Here is a 20,231-nt window from a genome sequence, read left to right as displayed (position 1 = left end):
GTAGTCTTTCCTCTTTGTTTTAACTGATTATTGTAGTGATTTACTCACTGGTGCATACTTACCATCTAATGGCATAAGTGGTTAAGTACAGAGTTTCTTTGAAAAAGGTGATCCCAACAACTCTCTCTGAGGTCAATGAAATGTTATTGGATGTCTCTACTTCTACGGGAAAGGTGTTAAAACATCAGTTCATAATTTCCCCAAAAGAACTTATATATGAGATCTGATTCAGCTAAATCACTGCCTAAAACTTAAGTTTTAAGATAGCCAGTGAAAATTGTCAGAGAGTCATTAATGTTTATTTTAGCTAGTTAATTCACTTCTAGTCAAGCTTATGATATAATAAACTTATTCTTTCCTTGTTAATAAATTGGACATATACTTATTTTGTTGAGACTCTAAATTGATACTTATGCCAAATCATATGCCTGTTTATAAACCTCTCTACCATATATATATTTGTACATCTGTTGATAGGCTTTGAAGAATGTTGAAATATTGTGAAGATCTCTGTAACTGTGGTTTTGGAATTTATGACTGTTGTTGGCTAGATCCGTATTTTTAGCAAGATCCAACTATTTGGTGACAACTCCTCTTTTAGCAATGCAACCCTCAGCATAACTTCTTCCCTAGAATAGAATATAGTATCCTTTAAACACAGAAATGCTTCCTCTTTGCCTTGTTGAGTCAATAGAAACCTCACATCTTAAATATCAAGGTCAGAGTTCCTAAAAATTGCCTTTATCTCTGGAAATCTTTTATCTTGCAAAGGCTTTACATGTGTCTGCAACAAATGAGAAATACAGCTGACTTTGGTGGAAAGAAATATTTTTCATTTTGTATAAAAATTCTGTAAGGTTGGATTTTGAAGCCAAGAGTGATAAAAGAGATACACCTTGACACCTCTACAAATTCCCAAATTTGTGAATAATAATATAAAATATAATTTTCCTGCCATAAATTACAGTATGAAATCATAACCAATTATGCCATTTCATTCTTCAGTGTATTCTAAGCTTGTATTTTTTTACATAGAATGCTATCATCTTTAATAATAGCACAAGGACTTGGAGTTCCTACAGTTCTTAGCTTTCTTTCAGGAACAGTATTGACAAACACAGTTGAAGTCACTCAACTATTTAGTAAGCAAAATAATGATTAGAAAACAAAGCCATTTGAGTTGTAAATGTTCATTCACTAAATGTTAGTTTTTCAGTGCCCTGAATAAGTGCCTTGGCAAAATTATAAATTAATTATTCCTATTATGGACCCTCAAGGTTGCTCTGGAATAGTAAAAACAAAAATTTTAAATCTGTGACTGCTAGGGTTATTCTGTACCCATGGTAAAACTTTATAGTTAGATGATAAAAAAAAAAGGATATGCTTTTATTCATAGGCTTTTTGGTAGGTTTTTCTGCTATATACTAATATAATTGCTATGCTGAAATCAAGGATTTATAAAGCTTAATTTGTATGAAATTTTTCAAGATTCATACTGGTTGCAATATTCATACATGGCTGTAGATTGTACACTATATACGTTGTAGTATGTTGCTTGCTTGTTTCAAAAGTAGCACTTTCAACAAGGTTTAAAATTCAAAAGATTTTAACAGCTGTACAGGCCCCCTCTGCACCCTGTTCCCCACCCACCCATTTTACCTTCTTCCCTGAGAAGTTAACTAAGGTTACCATTTCTTCTGTATCCTTCCAAAGATACTTTAAAACCATATTTTGTGTACTGTAAATGGTTATTTTATGTATTTATAGAAATATATCATTGGAATTAAGCTTAAATGTTTTTGTTTCCCTCCTTTTTATTTTTAAAAATTTCAGAGCTGCAGAAAATATAAGTACAAAAGAAATACAAGAATAGTACATAGAATACCCACATTTCCTTCATCTACTTTCCTCAGTTGTTAACACTTTACTTCATTTGCTTTCGCTCTGACATTGAATTTTTAGCATATGTGTTCCATAAGCTAAATATTCAAAACCAGAACAAATGGAAAACCTGGAAAATTGCTGAACTCAGAAGTGGTACATCATAATAATTTCAGTATAGTTATGGATTTGAGTGTATATATAAGTATACATACTTATACTTCACAGGTGGTTTTGTTTCATAATAAAATGAGCCCTATATTTCATTTCTCAGAAGTTGTTATTAATTGTGAGATGCAAATGACTTTTAAAGGCTTTAAAATATAAAAATGCTCCATATTAAAGTAGCAGTCCTGATGATTTCTAGTTAGAGCCTTGAATATGTTTATTATACTTAAAAAATGATCTGTGCTTTGCCAGGGTTGAGAAGAAAGAACGAGCCCGATTAAAAACAGTGAAATTCAATTCTAAAGCAAGAGGAGATAAAGGGGTGCGTATATGAAATCTGTTATTGACTTTTTCATAATTCTTGTTTGAGCTACATTATTAAAGTTAGAAGGACCTCGCCATAAAAATTAACAACAGCTCTTGCCATTGGTGGTTTACAATAATAGATTTGCTTGAGTAAGCAATTTATTAAATGAAAGCACCCATTTCACAGACTTTTCCAGATTATCAGAATTGTCATTTGGTATATTCTTAACATACTTTTGGTTGTTATTTTTTAAAGTGAAATGAATTCAACCTTCACATAGATGAACAGTTATTCAGAAACTTGTGTCAACAGTATTAATTGCTATAACTAATAATACATCTTCTAAGAAAATAGGTTCCCCCCAAATTATTAACTAGTTCATGATGTAAGTTTATGGAGTTTTGCAAGTGTGGAAATTATCTTGTTCTTTTCCTCCTTTATTCTAATATTACTTATTAATAGAATCCATGTTTCAAATGTTTAAATCAATATGAATTTTTATCTTAAGGAAATAAAGGAACAATCAAGAGGAGGACTTTGTAAATGGGCAAGAAATATATCAAAATTGTTATATATATATATTTTAGATGTATTTTTGTTTTCATGTAAAGTCCTTCTTGAATCTGGTGAATGTCACAGGATGATATCACAGTGTGTAAATACTGCAATGGAATATTCTAGCAATAAGCCTGAGGAAAGAGCTGAACACATACTGTGTTGAAATACTGTTTATAGCAGTGTTTTATATTTGGGGATTTTTACATCTAAAGCAAATGTTTTATACATCTTTTGATCAAGTTTCTCAAAGAATATGGAAAATTAACTCTAAATAAATTAATCCTACTCTTTGTACATGTCTGATATCATTAAGCATTCAAAGTTTTAATATTTTAAAGGAATATAGTCTTTGATAAAAAAAATTAAATCAGTAAATTGTATAATGTATTCAGTTATTTGGGGAATAATAAGTTTTTTTTAATTTATTTGTACCTTTCAGAAAATACAAAAGTATACAGTATAATCTGAAGTAATATTTGAAATCGAAAATCTTTGAAGAAAAATATCCCCAAGTAGATGCTCAGGATTTGAAATATATACAGTGATTTTCATGCTTGTTTATAATATCTTTTAAAATATTTTAGTAAATACTTTTTCAGTGTATTGAAAAAGAAATTGCATGTTGTAACTTTCCTTTCAAACTGTAAGAAGTTAACTGAATTAACGACATATTTAAATCTTAGTCTTGTTTGTTGACTATAACCAACTTTATACACAGTCACTGTGTTCTAACACAGCACCCAAAGTATGCATGGTACTGAGTGGGGTAAAAATACGCTTGCCATTGATACAGAACTGCATCTCTCTGTAATACTGTTTCCCATTCTAAGCTCTTCTTTTCCTGTCCTTATGTGGTAGGTTATGGACTTTATTTCCAATACAGACTTTTTAAAAACACTTCAGGTTCTCATTAACATCCTTAACATTCATTTAGCTATTTTGAAATACTGCATATGGAAATTTTATATCTAGATATTTGATATATGTTTCATAAATTTATAATGTTTTATCAGTCCTTATATTTATTGCACTGTCTCTTTTGCAGTATAGCATGAATAATAATAAGTAACTAAACAGATTGTTTTGTATTGAAAATATAAAGACACTAGTGGTAGTATGTTTCTTCAGTTTTGTGTTTTCCCTACACATTTTCATCCTCTTTGCTTGTGCTATTTTTCACTTTTAATAAATTCTTCACCTGCAGGATGTTAGATATAATACAATTAATACATTCTTGACTAACAAGCATTTCTTTCTGTCCTATATTATGATATCTTTATGATATCTCATTTTGGCTAACTGCAAAGATATCAAAAATCAAAACATTTTAAACTTCATGTTTCTTTTGGTTGTTTGCTGTGAAACTGACTCTGACCACTATATATGCAGTAGGAGGAGTAAATAACCTTTACTTAAAAATGTATCAGTTTTATTGGATGGCATTAAAATTATTACTAAATTTGAAATCAGTGATTGTCATGAACAAAAAATTCCTTCCCTAAATTAGATTACCATGAATTTTTTTCCTGCAGAAACTTATTTTCTTCTCTTTCTGTTTTCTAAAATTTGGATTCAGGCAAAAGTTTTTATCTAAATAATGCTACTTGACAGTTTATGAAACTATAAGCTTATATTTCTCCACAATATTTTTTCCTCAACTTAGTTTTTAACTTCTGCTTTCTTTATCAGAGCCTTCATATTTTTAAGATTAATATCAAAACAGTCCACTTGACTAATGACTATGAACTTATTAATTTTGAACTGTTGATATGAAAAGATAAAAATAAAAGTTTTCATAAATATTCTTACCAAAATAAATCTTTTCAGTAATAGAATTTGATCTTAAAGTCACTTTAATCGTTTTCAGTGCCTTAATCACCTGACATCCCATGACTGAAAATATAGGCATACCCCCAAAAAATACCATCTGGTGTTGATATACTTCAAAATATTGATAGCATCATATGACATGGATAAACTAAAAAAAAATTAAAACAAAATTTCTATCCTTTATGTTGTTCCCACTTCAAAAAATAATAATAATTCCTGGTGTCACAAGGCCATTTCCTTCAAGACATGGGTGCCTGTGACAAATTACAAAAGAAGCTATTCCTCTTTAGCCTCATCTTTCTTTGTGCTACATGCTTTTAAAACTCTGAATGCACAAATGGGACATTCAAGAAGGGAAAAACCGTGTTTCAGACATCTGTGCAATAAGGGACCATCAAATCGGCTGTCATAACAATTATGTATAAACTACTAGAATTTCAGCTGTCTCTCTGGCATTACAGGCATCAAACCTTTTATTCCCTATTCAGGACATCGTGCCAGTGGATTGAATCTGGTTCCATTTTATTTATATATACTTAAAAAATAGATAATATGGTAGAGCTGAAAGGCTAATACATCAGTTATGATGGCATTTAAATTAGCCAGGAAAGTTGAATCTTCTTCCTTGGTTACATAGCACTGATAATTCTTTTGTTGGACTCTGTGCTTGATGGACACATCTTAGTTTTCTTCCCATTTCATGATTCATGCCATAAGCATTTAGTTATCCTGATTCTTTTTTTAAAAAAAGATTGTTTTAAATTTTCAGCACTAGCAACTTTCTCAGTTTTTTTTGGTTCTCTTTTTTAGTAGTGGCTTTTTGTTAGTTTGTTGGAGCCACAGAGAGAGAAAAGGAAAAAATTTGCTAAAGCCAGAGGAAAATGAAGATTATTATGTAAACCATTAAAAATATTTGAATAGCTAAAGTAATTTTGGCTATAGAGCACCTAGAAATCTTCTCAAAGAATATGGACTGATATAAACAGATGTGAATTTGATGTGGACTATAGTGGTAGCTAATCTGGTTTACTCTTCCCTTTTTTTTTTCTTAAAATCAAATAGCACTTACTCATTATTTTTAGGTATCACTGAATTATACTCCTTAAGTTAATTTATAAACTTAAATTTTTCAGTACTTTCAGTTAAAATGTTAGAATTAGAGAAGTTAATAGTAAATTAGAAATTTACTGTATATGTGATGAAAGCAAAATTCACATACAAACTGCACACTGTGGTCACAAGAGTCAGCTTTCACAGAGCTACTAGGCTGGGCCTTTGTACACACAGACAGTAGACATCCCTTTGTTTTGCCCCTCCTTCTCTTCTTCAGCAGTCATTCAATGACAAGCGTAAAAAGAACCTCTTTTCCCGAAAATTCCCCTTCTACAAGAACAAGGACCAGAGTGAGCAGGAAACAAGTGATGCTGACCGTAAGTATGTGGATCCAGTGGTCAACTGAAGATAAATGTAGAGGGACCTACTGCCCTGCAGTTGGTTGTTACCATGGAGACAGTTTCAAGAGCTGCAACAGGTTACTATTTATCTTAACTAGGGACGACTTAACAAGCATAAATTAATTCGCATACCAATCTTAACTTTTTCTGGCCCCTTAGGGATTCTTAAAGTAAATGATATTTTTACGCTGTGTTTAAAATAGAATTATTTTATGTAAAGGTTCTTCTAAGAAACATTCAACATAATCTCAAAAGAATATTTTAGACAAAAACATGAGTACCTCAGAACCTTCTTATTGAGTTCTAGGTATAGCATTGCCAATCTTTGATAATAGATCTTTTCAAAACATTCTGTATTATCCTATTTCTTCATCATATGTAGACAATCTGAATTTTACTTTTAAAATAGTAAGAAACGGTCAAAATTTTTGCTTCTCTATCCTAATCAGCTTCTCATATAGAACTTACATTCTTTTAGTAGAGCATATCTAGCCATTAGCTTAATTAAACTTTCACAAATACACAGACATGCTCTGTAAGATACGTGCACCTGTAATGGTCTTGGAACTGTCTCTTATTGTAGCACCAATTTTATGCATTACTGACAACTATTTTCTTTGATTATCTTTTTATTGCTTGCTCTCTGGGAACTACTCTCTACAGGAGATCCCTGACGACATGGGATCAAAAGGCCTGAGTAAGTGATCAAAATACTCCCAAGTTACTTTTTTACCTCCATCTACAGACCTACCTTTTTCAGATACATTTTGAGACTCGTGGTAGTGCCTATCTGGCATGAGGAGGTGTATGATTTAGATTGCTTTTAGATTTTTCAGGTTAATAATATGCTTGGGATTTTTATTTCTATAATACCCTTTAATTTTTTTCATTTTTCACATCATTTAAAAAACTCTCTGCTCATATTTTCCTCTTTTTAATTTTTATGGCAATTACTTTCTCTAGGAATTTTTTAAATTTGAAGAGCGACTTAATGTTTTTTTAACATAGTACTATCTGCCCTCATTATTAGAAGGTAGAATATAATCTTCCTTACTGTTTTATTCCACCCACCCTTTTTGTTAAAATCACTTTGAATCTCTGTTTGAAAAGCATTGCTATAAAACTATAAAACACAATAGACCTTAAATATTAGAAAAGAATTATAGAACTCAAGTTCAAATAGCAGTCTGCATGGTAGGAAATTTTTATATATCGTTTTTATGGAAGATGTAAGTTATGAAAAGAATTATAAGAAATATCCTTTGTTTCTTTTTTTAACCAAGATGTTGTCTCTGTTTGGGGGGAATTGTGTGTGTGTGTGCATTGTTCCTGTTTAATTTTCTAGTTAGTATTTAATCTTCATGTAAAGCTTGGTATAGAGTCTGATATGTAGGAGTCATTCAGTGAATATTGAAATGAATGAATGAAAAAAGTCATTTACGCAAACAATTTTTAAATGTGAATGTGTTCAAATTGATTAAATGTGAAATTTTACCCAATACTGCTAAGTTATTTTAGGTGACAGTGACTCATAGAAGTAATTTTTTAGGTTAAAGTTTTTTTCTAAATAGTTGTTTCCATTTACATTATTAAGCATTTTGAAAACTTCATAATTTGTTGATCATTAAGGATTTAGCCAATATCTTTTAATTTCTAAGTTAATAAACTTTAAATTTCATAGATTTTTTTTTCTTGATTAGTGCTAACTTTGTATTGGACTTTTAAGCTTAACTATAGGTACTTGACTTTTATTTCAACTTTTAATAATTTAAGGTTTATATTAGATTGGAAACAGTATGCTCTATATGTAATATTTCTGTTACACACACTTTGCTATTTATGCATTTGCCTTTTGGGGATCTGGCAAGAGTCACAAATTTACTATCACTAGTGGCACCTTTTTTTAATCTCTTTCCTTTGGGAAAAACTATTGGTGCAAATCTTCAGAAGCTGGAAAATATTTCCACTGATTTTTAATGCTGTAGAATTTATTTTGAGAATGGTCATTCAGTGCTGTGGATGATCAAATGATCCCACAGATTTCTGTTATCTGTTGAGTCATCAGAGACCTATGGAAAGCTCATGGAAAAAGGAACTAAGGAAGAATTTGGTTCCCATATTGATTTTTTATAATAGATAACTATACCTTGACCACTTCCCTGATGGCTCAGAGGGTAAAGCGTCTGTCTGCAATGCAGGAGACCTGGGTTCAATCCCTGGATCAGAAAGATCCCCTGGAGAAGGAAATGGCAACCCACTCCAGTACTCTTGCCTGGAAAATCCCATGAACGGAGGAGCCTGGTAGGCTACAGTCCACAGGGTCGCAAAGAGTCAGACACGACTGAGCGGGCAGATACCTTGACCACATCATATTTTCATCTCTCGTTTTAATTGAGGTGTGGGGCTTGGAAAGAGAAACAAATGAAAAATGATAACTGATTACCCATGTCATTGATTTATTTTCTGGTCATGACTTAAGATTCCTTGAATGATAGGTTTCTATGCTTCATCTCACAGGAACTGAAAGAATGTATTCACCTGGTAACTTGATGACATCAAGATTTTGTTTAGAAAAGGTTGATGGAGACAGGAAAAAAAATCAGTAAAATTCTAAAACTGGATAAGATGGAGGTTATCACATAAAACATTACTAGCAGCTGACAGGATGCTAATTATTATACAATAGAAAATACCGGGAAGAAGGATGGGTCAAGAGTGTTATCTAAAACCTCCATTATCTACATCTTAAAGCTCAGGATAGGCTTCCCTGGTGGCTCAGCAGTATAAAGAATCCACCTACCAGTGTAGGAGACGTGGGTTCAACCCCTGGGTCGAGAAGATCCCCTGGAGAAGGAAATGGCAACCCACTCCAGTATTTTTCCCTGGGAAATCCGATGGACAGAGGAACCTGATGGACTATAGTCCATGGAGTCGCAGAGAGTCAGACACGACTTAACAACCAAACAACAAAGTTCAGGATACAAGGAATAAACTAAGCAAAATTCTTTGCAATTTTAATACAAGAAAATAAGTGTGACTTCATGTTGGTATTCATTAAGCTTTGTTGGAACAGGACTATGAAAGGATTGAGAACAGAAGGACAAATTATTCCAGATAAACCTGTTGAAGAGCTGTGGAATAACACTGAATAGCAAGAAAGATGGACATCTGCATGTAATTTCACACAACCTTTGGAAAAAAAGGGTATTTAGTTAAAACAGAGAGAAACAAAATACCCTAGAATACTCTTCATAGACAAGAATTCAATGATTCTACAAAGAAGAAAATCAAATTATTGATTTACCCTGCTGACAGTAGAGGAAATAATACGAGAAATTGTCTTTCAAAACCTAATTTTGACTAACAGAACTAATTAGAATATGATGGAAATCTGGGAGGATGCAACTAAATCACCATGGCTTGTAAAAGAGCCAGAAATAGAAATCTGTGTAACTTTTATGCTTCAAAAAGAAGGCAATTTTGAAAAAATTCAAGAGGAAAAAAACTGAGTAAGATTCCTTTCAGTTCAGTTCAGTTCAGTCGCTCAGTCGTATCCAACTCTTTGCGACCCCATGAATTGTAGCACGCCAGGCCTCCCTGTCCATCACCAACTCCCAGAGTTTACCCAAACTCACGTCCATCAAGTCAGTGATGCCATCCAGCCATCTCTTCGTCTGTCGTCCCCTTCCCCTCCTGCCCCCAATCCCTCCCAGCATCAGTCTTTTCCAGTGAGTCAGTTGTTCACATGAGGTGGCCCAAGTACTGGAGTTTCAGCTTTAGCATCATTCTTTCCAAAGAACACCCAGGACTGATCTCCTTCAGAATGGACTGGTTGGATCTCCTTGCAGTCCAAGGGACTCAGTCTTCTCCAACACCACAGTTCAAAAGCATCAATTCTTCGGCACTCAGCCTTCTTCAGTCCAACTCTCCCATCCATACATGACCACTGGAAAAACCATAGCCTTGACTACATGCACCTTTGTTGGCAAAGTAATGTCTCTGCTTTTCAGTATGCTCTCTAGGTTGGTCATAGCTTTCCTTCCAAGGAGTAAGCATCTTTTAATTTCCTGGCTGCAATCACTATCTGCAGTGATTTTGGAGCCCCCAAAAATAAAGTCTGACACTGTTTCCACTGTTTGCCCATCTATCTCTTATGAAGTGATGGGCCCAGATGCCATGATCTTCGTTTTCTGAATGTTGAGCTTTAAGCCAGCTTTTTCACTCTCCTTTTTCACTTTCATCAAGAGGCTTTTTAGTTCCTCTTCACTTTCTGCCATTGCTTTATAACTATTGGTAATTTTAGATAATGCAAGATAAGTAAGAGAAATCCCCAGAAAAAAGAATGTAGTACCTTCAACTTTGTATATATGTATATAACATGTCAGATATATTCAGTAGTAGAGGAATAATAAACCCCACAAGCATTCATTTATCCAACTTCTCTAATTGTCAACTCATGGTTAATTTGTTTCTTCTATACTTTGACTTACTCTCCCCTTCCACTTGCTCAAATGCAATAACTAACCTTTCTTTTATATATTAGAAATCCTAGTATAAATTTAAGAACTTTTTCTTTTTTCTATGTGGCATTCTACTTCTGGGAATGAATTTTAAGGAAATAGGACAAAAGGTGAAAGACATATAAATGAACACATTCATAATAATGAGTTGTTGATGTATATGAAAAACAATTTAAAGCAAAATAAATAGTAAGATAAATCATGATTTAACAGTCCAATAGAATATTATACAACAATTTAAAATGATTGTTTTGACATCTGTGTGATAACATGAGAAGAAATTTTTAAATATAAACTTTAGAAAACCACCATTTTTAAATGTTTATGTATTATTCAGTCTTATAATTTTAATGTTCCTCCTTTATTTTAAATATACATAGCAATGATTAAGAAAGTTGTATCTTGTCTTTGCAAGTTAGAATAACAGACTTATTTTTCACGATGACAGCAATTCAAGAACTGTACTAAGTTTTACCATTCTCTAAATTTAGGAGACTGTGTAGGTGGTATGGTACAGCATGTATTTCTCCCCAAACTTTTTCCTTATGCTTTAATTTTTGTTTCCTTTACCTGACGTAAGAAATTTAGATTTACTTCTCTCCCATGGAAATTTTTGTTATTTTAGTTTTTATCAATAAAATTCCTTTTTATTGAAAGGAGAACACTTACTAAGACAATACTAGAGATTACATTTACATGAGAAGAGTGCAGGGTTTTAATGAACAATCAAGTTATGAAATGGGGTCACTTTGAAGGGAAGGCCAGGCATATGGGTGTGTTTATCATCTTTTTGTTTCGCAAAACAGTGTCAGTTTTACCAAAGCAGTTTCTCAGAAATACTGCTGCTGCTGCTGCTGCTAAGTCGCTTCGTGTCCGACTCTACTTTAAAATACAATCCCACCTTCTAGAATTCTGTTCCATTTGACCTTTTTAAGAGCATCAGGAAATCTGTGGTATCCAGAATACTTTATCTGTATGATCTCAGATACAGATTTTCATTTCTCTTCAGGAGCAAGAAAGAAACTAAACTAAAAGTGGGGTCATTTTTTTTTCCGTTTATTTTTTAAGATGCCACTTCCTTATAATGGACATCTGTTTTCTCAGATACAACTTGTCTCCTTTGTTAGTCATTACTGTATCATGACCTAAAGGGTGTCAGTGACATTTTCTCATTGGGGTTTTTATGTTGAAGTTGGACTAATTTAGGATCTACTTGCCATTCATAATAAGATTTTGTTCATAAACTATTGAACAGAAAATGAAGCATTGTCCTTACTTACAGATTTTTTTCCTTACCAATTCATATTCATTTATTCAAAATAAACTTTTCAAAGAAAATCAGAAATGTTTTTAAAAACTCTTTGGATATTGGTGGTTTATATCTCAACATTTTGTTGTCACCTTGTGTTTATTTTGATAATTTGCTTTTTTTAAACTCATGACTGTGTTTTCTTTATTTTTTCCATTGTCCTGCAATTTCAGAACATGTAACTTCTAATGCCAGCGATAGCGAAAGTAGTTACCGTAAGTGTTTTAAGTTATTTGTTCTTTTGTTATCTTCAGTAATATATCCTGTGGGGGTTTTTCCCTTAGTGATGTATTCTGAAAACTGAAAATTAGGTGCTTACTATGTTAAAGTCAGGGAGAGCCAAGTTAAATACTTTATAGATAAAGTCATGCTGTATGTACAGAAGTTAATTTCCAAAGTTTTCATAAAATACAAAAATTCATTTTAGTAAAACTGCTGTTCATGTACACAATATGTGTATATGTATTTGTATCTTTTATAAGAAGTAAATATCTTGCTAAATAGGGATAAGCTTGTGTTTTGCATTTTAGCTTAGTAATTCTGTTTCTAACATAGGCATTAAAATATTTTTCAATAATGCTAAATTATAATTAGGTTTATTTCCTTTCTTATTTCGTGTCACCAATACTGATGTGTGTCAAGATACTATGTATTGCCAGCTTTTGGTGAACATAAGAAATGACAAAGGGAAAATTTTCAACTATTATTCAAACAGTAATACTAATTTATTTTTTGGTTCTTTTGTTATAGTCTTGGTATTATATTATTAAGTGATGTATATAAGCATGTGAAGTTTTAAAACACATTTGGACATGGGAGGCGGGAAGAGTACATGAATATTGTCAGTTTAACACCTTAAAAATTAAAATTGCTTTTCTGACTTTTTTTTTTTTACTGCTGTCTAATATGAAAGTAATCTTGATTACAGATGAGTATGGCTGCTCAAAAGGTCCATCCTGTTAATATCAGTCTAATATTTTTTGTGTTGACAATATATACTTTTAACCCTCATTCATTCGATTGGTTGTTATTTTTTATGCATAATAGTTACTTAATGATTTTCTTTTTTGGTGTGGTAGTGTGATTTCTCATATTTTAACATTTTATTAACTTATATCAGAACTCACCACAGAGTAGTTGTGAAGCTTTCTAGACTAAAAAGAGGTAATGAAAGTATATACTGTCTATCTCACCATTTGCATGTATTATTAGGTGTGGAAAATTCAAATTGCATGTTTCTGATAACATATAAAACATGTTTTACCTACAGTACTTTTAAAAGCAACTTGTAAATATATATATTTATATATATGATATAAAAAATTTTAAAACAACAAAATATACTTTTAAAGCAGGAAAGAATATTTATACCACTGTAAGAATTTAAAAGATTTACAGCCCCATACATGTAATATAAACAAATTTAGTGAAAAGATTGTTATAGAGTCATAATTATCAAGGAAAATATCTTTAAATACATTCTTCAAATACTGGTTGATTTCATTGAACCACTTGAATCTAACAATTCTTCCTAGTTTGTTTTTATGTGTGTGTGTATGTGTGTTTGTGTATTAAGAACTGAAGTTTTCAACTTTTTATTTTCGTTGAGCAGAGGTATAAGGTGTAGACTTTTCTGTGTAGGATATTCATATGCTCTAATCCTTTAACTTAGAGAATTTAACTTGTGAAAAGTGCTTTTAAGGTCAAAGCAAAATGTATTATTTCTCCTTTACTATCGATGTGATGCATTTTGTTGAAAAAGAAGAATTTAAAACTTTTTTTTACTCAATGTTATTTTTTTAAATTGAACAAATGAATTATAGTAATCAATGAATTTTTTCATCAATGAAATAGTAACACTAATTTTAATTTTACCCTTGCATTAAAATTTTTTGGCTAGAAAATAGGTATAATTATAAAATGTATATGCTATGTTATATATACATTTATATAAATGTTATACCTGGTAAGACCAAAAATACAGCATATTAATAACACTAACTTATATGCATATGTGTAGGACTGCTCGTTAAAGTAGTAACTTTAAAATATTTGAGTTTAGATTCTCAGTAAAAAATTAATAGCTTATGCTTGACATCCCAAGTGAAGATTTAATCTGTAAAACGCAGAATAACAGAAAGTTAGTTATTAATAGCACAATTATAATTTGTTTTTATATATACCAGTCTTTGTGACTCTAATTTTTCAATTTTTCCCTAAATCTTGCCATAATTAATTTATAAAGTGCCTTTTTTTATGTCTTCACTGGTTTTCTCAGGAAAATTCTAGTATTTTATATGTTCTATTAAAGAATTAAATTGGTATAGTTATCTTTATAGATTTTCTTACCTGTATTTTAACTTTCTAATAGGTGGTCAAGAAGAATATGTCTTATCTTATGAACCAGTGAATCAACAAGAAGGTTTGTGAAGTCTGTTTATATTTTACAGTCTTACAGAAAAACATAATTTGGAAAATCAGTCTAACTCAATTCATATCTTAAAACATTTTTAAGGTATACCTTAAAAAAACATTTTGTTAGAATTTACTGTTTTTTCTTACTATATGTATATAGAATTTTACTGTGTATATTTTATGAAACATTATTTAACCCATAGGTTGTTAAAATCATTTTATATTGGTGTTTTATTTCTTAAGCAGCTTCTTTCCAGTGTTTATAATAGTATCACTATCCTTCTAATAACCCTTGTTCAGAATCTTGGAATCATCTTTGATCTTTCTCTGCTCTTCATCTCCCTTGTCCAATCAGTTTCTAGGCCCTATTTATTCTAATTATTTCTTTCTTATTTATAACCTCCTTTCATCCCTCCTACCAAATGTTAAGGCTGATTTTCACTGCTAGTCTCCCTGCTTCCCGCATGCTGCTGCTACTGCTAAGTCGCTTCAGTCGTGTCCGACTCTGTGCGACCCCATAGACGGCAGCCCACCAGGCTCCCCAGTCCCTGGGATTCTCCAGGCAAGAACACTGGAGTGGCTTGCCATTTCCTTCTCCAGTATGAAAGTGAAAAGTGAAAGTGAAGTCGCTCAGTCATGTCCGACTGTTCGGACCCCACGGACTGCAGCCTACCAGGCTCCTCCATTCATGGGATTTTCCAGGCAAGAGTACTGGAGTGGGTTGCCATTGCCTTCTCCAGCATGATCCCTTACAATCCAGTGTTTATACTTCTGTTAGATCATCATTCTAGATGACTACTCTGATTATACCACATTTCTCTTTTGCCCTTCTTTGATCTGCTTCCTTGCAGTTACTGCTTCAGAAAGGATCAGTAAAACACTGTACTGTGTTTTCTCATTTGTAATGAGATGATGTTAGCAATGTATAGAAACATTATCTACTAAAATGCTGGGTTTAACTTGGTTAAACTTATGTAAGTGTGTGACTTCAAACAGGGCTTCCTTAGTGGCTTAGATGGTAAAGAATCTGTCTGCAATGCAGGAGATTCAGGTTCAATCCCTGGGTCAGGAAGATCCCCTGGAGAAGGGAACGGCTACCCACTCCAGTATTCTTGCCTGGAGAATTCCATGGACAGAGAAGCCTGCAGGCTACAGTCCATGTGGTCACAGTCACACAGAGCTGAGTGACACTAACACTTACTATGACTTCAAACAGATTGAAGTTTAAGATTTTAAGAAATGTTTGGAAACTATCAAGTTGAGCATCATTGGTAGAGAAAGATAAAAAGGAAATTCTTCATAAGGATACTTTTGTTTTCTAGTAAAATGAAATACATAGATGTTTGTTGAGTGTTTATTCCTTTTAACATGCAGTTGATTTTTATAGTTAATTATACTCGACCAGTGATCATATTGGGACCTATGAAAGACAGGATAAATGATGACCTGATCTCAGAATTTCCTGACAAATTTGGATCGTGTGTTCCTCGTGAGTAACTCACATAAAAATTCTTAGTTAGTGTTCTTAACATTTTGTCACTGTGTGGTCAAAAGAAGCATTACCTTTTTCTTCTCTTTTTTATTTTTAAAATTATGAAAGTATGAAACGCATTTATAGGAGACCTGGTAAATACAGAACAAAGTTATATATAGTTCACTATTATATTACAATTATTTTTTTTTCTAGATAAATTAAGATTTTTAATTGGGGTTTCAATATCAAACTCTCAAAAATTAATACAATAAATATACAGAAAAGTAGAAGGATGTAGTAGACCTCAAAAGCACTATAACCAATTAATTCAACATTATTAAGATTTATACAGTTTTCACACTATACTGGGAAACAAATTCCATTCAGTTTTCCATAGACTATAAACTAGGAGACACTGGAACATATCCAGGGACATAAAGCAGGTGCAGAAAAAATTTGTGGTCTAATGAAACTGAAATCATACAGAGTCTGTCCTCTTACCACTGTGGACTTATGTTAAAAATCAATATCAAAAGATATAAGCCACATATTTTCAAGTATAGTGTGACATTTACCAATAGAGATCTTTGACCTAGCCATTGAAAGCCGACTGAAAAACACAAATGGTGATTGTAAAGAAGAAAACATTTAAGTAAGAAATTAATATCAAAGATAGTTAAGTAGAAGTACATGTACTCATCTCCTCCTGCAAGAGCACCAAAATTACAACTAGCTACTGAAAAACATTCGACAGAAGGACACTGGAACCCACCAAAAAAGATAATCCATGTCCAAGGACAAAGAAGAAGCTGCAACAAGATGGTGGGAGAGGTGCAAACACAATAAAATCAAATCCCACACCTGCTAGGTGGCCGACCCACAATCTAGAGAATAATACCAAAGAAGTTCTCCTACTGTTGTGACGATTCTAAGCCTCCTGTCAGGATTTGCAGCCTGCACATCCAACAAAGGGACTGGGAATCCCCAGGCAGTCTGACTTTGAAGGCCAGTGGAATTTGATTACAGGACTAGGGGAAACAGACTGCACTCTTCGAGGACACAAACAAAATCTTGTACTCACCAAGACCTAGGGGAAAGGAGCAGTGACTCCACAGGAGACTGAACCAAGCCTACCTGCTAGTGTTGGAGGGTCTCCTGTGGAGCTGTGGGTCAGCAGTGGCTTGCCATAGGGACAGAGGCACTGGCAGCAGCAGTCTTGGAGGGGCCCTTGGAAAGTTGCCATTAACCCATAGAGCCTATAAACCCCAGGGCTTAAGTCAAACAACTAATAGGGAGGGAGCACAGCCCCAGCCATCAGGAGATAATTGAAGTTTTACTGAGCAAAGCCCCGCCCACCAGAGCAAGACTCAGTTTTTCCTACCACCAGTCCCTCCCATCAGGAAGCCTATACAAGCCTCTTAGCCTCATTCACCAGAGGGCAGACAGAAGAAGCAAGAATTAAATCCCACAGCAGCTAGAAACAAAACCACATCACAGAAAGTTAACCAGGATGAAAAAGCAGAGGGTTTTGCCCCAGATGAAGGGACAAGGTAAAACCCCAGAAAAACAACCGAATGAAGTGGTGATGGCCAACCTTCCAGAAAAATAATTCAGAATAATGATAGTGGAGATGATCTAGGATCTCGGGAAAAGAATGGAGGCAAAGATTGAGAAGATGCAAGAAATGTTTACCAAAGACCTAGAAAGAACAAACCGGAGAAGGTGATGGCACCCCACTCCAGTACTCTTGCCTGGAGAGTCCCATGGATGGAGGAGCCTGGTGGGCTGCAGTCCATGGGGTCGTGAAGAGTTGGACACGACTGAGCGACTTCCCTTTCACTTTTCACTTCCATGCATTGGAGAAGGAAATGGCAACCCACTCCAGTGTTCTTGCCTGGAGAATCCTAGGGGCAGGGGAGCCTGGTGGGCTGCCGTCTGTGGGGTCGCACAGAGTCAGACACGACTGAAGTGACTTAGCAGCAGAAAGAACAAACAAAAATGAACAATACACTAGAAGGAATCAATAGCAGAATAACTGATGCAGAACAAATAAGTGATCTAGAGGACAGAATGGTGAAAATCACTGCTGCAGAACAGAGTATAGGAAAAAATATAAAGCCTAAGAGACCTCTGGGACAGCATTAAATGCACCAACATTCACATTATAAGGGTCCCAGAAGGAAGAGAGAGAGAGAGAGAGAGGACCTGAGAAAATATTTGAAGAGATAATGGCCAAAAACTTCCCTAAAGTGGGAAAGGAAATAGCCAAGACCAAGAAGCACAGAGAGTCCCAGGCAGGATAAACTCAAGGAGGAATACACCAAGACACATAGTAGTCAAACTGACAGAAATTAAAGACAAAATATTAAAAGCAAAAAGGGGAAAATGACAACATACAAGGCAATTCCCATAAGGTTATCAGCTGACATCTCAACAAAAACTCTCCATGGCAGAAGAAAATGGCACAATATATTGAAAGTGACTAAAGGGAAGAACCTACAACCAAGAATACCCAGCAAGACTCTCATTCAAGATCTGACAGAGAAATCAAAAGCTTTCCAGACAAACAAAAGTTAAGAAAATTCAGCACCAAACTCAGCTTTACAACAAATACTAAAGGAACTTCTCTAGGCAGGAAACCCAAGACAAGGATAAGACCTACAAAAAATAAATCCAAAACAATTAAGAAAATGGTAATAGAATCATACATATGGACAATTACCTTAACTCTGAATGGATTAAATGAACCAACCAAAAGACCTAGACTGGCTGGGCAGATGAGAACATGTGCATGTATGCACTTCAACTAACCACATCACTCTACTTAACACCCCAAATTGTATACAGTTATTTTATATTATTAGGTTAAACATGTTTCCATTATGGCTTGCAATTGTAATTATCTTTTTTTATTGTCTGGTTATCGATGGTGAAAACTGATAAACATCTTTTACTATCGTGATTATATAACTATTAATACCATTGTATCATGATTGGTCAACAGAAAATAATAGAATTCTGTATCACTAAGACTATCATTTAATAGGAAGAAATCACTCTTCTAAGATGTGGTACATATATACAATGGAGTATTACCCTGCCATAAAAAGAGTGAAGTAATGCCATTTGCAGCAACATGAATAGAGCTAGAGATTGTCATACTGAATTTTAAGGCATACAAAGAAAAATCAATGTATGATACTGCTTATATGTGGAATGTAAAAAAAAAAGAAAATGATACAAATGAATCCATTTACAGAATGGAAGCAGGCTCACAGACATAGAAAACAAATCTATAGTTACCAAAGGGAAAAGAGGTAGGGGAGGGATTAATTAGGAGTTTAGGATTAGCAGATACATGCTACTTGCTTAGTCACACAGTCGTGTCCAACTTTGTGCGACACTATGGACTGCAGCCTTCCAGGCTGTCTGTCCATGGGATTCTCTAAGCAAGAATACTGGAGTGGGTTGCCATGCCTTTCTCCAGGGGATCTTCTCGACCCAGGGATCAAACCTGGGTCTCCTGCCTTTCAGGCAGATTCTTTACCACTGAGCCACCAGGGAAGTCCAATCTGAATACTGTCTCCTATCAAATGTATCACCATCCTCCAGATTTAGAGCATATGCTGGCATAAACTGTTATATCACAGTTAAGTATGAAACCTTGCTTCAAAATATTGCTCATTATTAATTTTCAGAAGATACATCATAGGACCATAGCAGTAACTAGTAGGCAAATGGCTGAGAAATACCAATTACAGAACAAAATACCGATTATAACAGATACATACTTCTGTATAAAGAAATAGATAACTAATAAGGACCTACTGTGTAGCACAAGGAATTCTATGCAGTACTCTCTAATGACCTATATGAGTAAAGAATCTATAAAGAGCGGATATACGTATAACTAAGTCACCTTTCTATACAGCAGAAACTAACACAAAATTTTAAATCAACTATATACTCCAATAAATTTTTTTAAAAGATACTTTAAAGATTCAGTGTATTTGGAAGTTGTCCATTTTTAAATGATGGGTGTATCTAAAAAACCATAACAAGAAAAGTTAGAAAATATTTGTAACAGAATAAAAATGTTACCAGAATTTGTTGCATGCAGCTGAAGCTGCTCAATGCAACTAAATACAATGTGGAATTTTGAATAAGATCCATTACTTAATGGACACTAGCATAAAATCTTGTGAAATTATGAAGCAAATCTGCACTTCAGTTAGTACTACTGTATCACTGTGTACTGTTTATTTCCGGGTTGGGGCGGGGGGGGGGGTGGTGTTTGGTTTTTTTTGTTTTACAA

General features: G+C 33.6%; 1 protein-coding gene across 9 annotated transcripts in view; it reads left to right on the top strand.

Moving 5' to 3' along the window:
* DLG1 (discs large MAGUK scaffold protein 1) overlaps window positions 1-20,231 on the top strand; it is a 266,358-nt gene that overhangs the window by 227,802 nt on the left and 18,325 nt on the right. For 2 of the 9 annotated variants that reach the window (XM_013963625.2, XM_013963609.2), the window contains 6 exons: window positions 2,302-2,371; window positions 6,075-6,174; window positions 12,201-12,242; window positions 12,941-12,976; window positions 14,399-14,449; window positions 15,830-15,931. In XM_013963625.2, the coding sequence (XP_013819079.1) occupies window positions 2,302-2,371; window positions 6,075-6,174; window positions 12,201-12,242; window positions 12,941-12,976; window positions 14,399-14,449; window positions 15,830-15,931 (401 nt within the window). Of the gene's footprint in view, window positions 1-2,301; window positions 2,372-6,074; window positions 6,175-6,861; window positions 6,896-12,200; window positions 12,243-12,940; window positions 12,977-14,398; window positions 14,450-15,829; window positions 15,932-20,231 lie in introns of all 9 variants that reach the window. The other 7 variants (XM_013963622.2, XM_018046434.1, XM_013963629.2 and 4 more) reach the window with 5 other exon arrangements.

Source organism: Capra hircus, chromosome 1 (assembly GCF_001704415.2).
Source record: "Capra hircus breed San Clemente chromosome 1, ASM170441v1, whole genome shotgun sequence".
Lineage (NCBI taxonomy): Eukaryota > Metazoa > Chordata > Mammalia > Artiodactyla > Bovidae > Capra > Capra hircus.
Note: the sequence above shows the minus strand (reverse complement) of the source record. Positions and strands in the feature narration are given on the sequence as shown.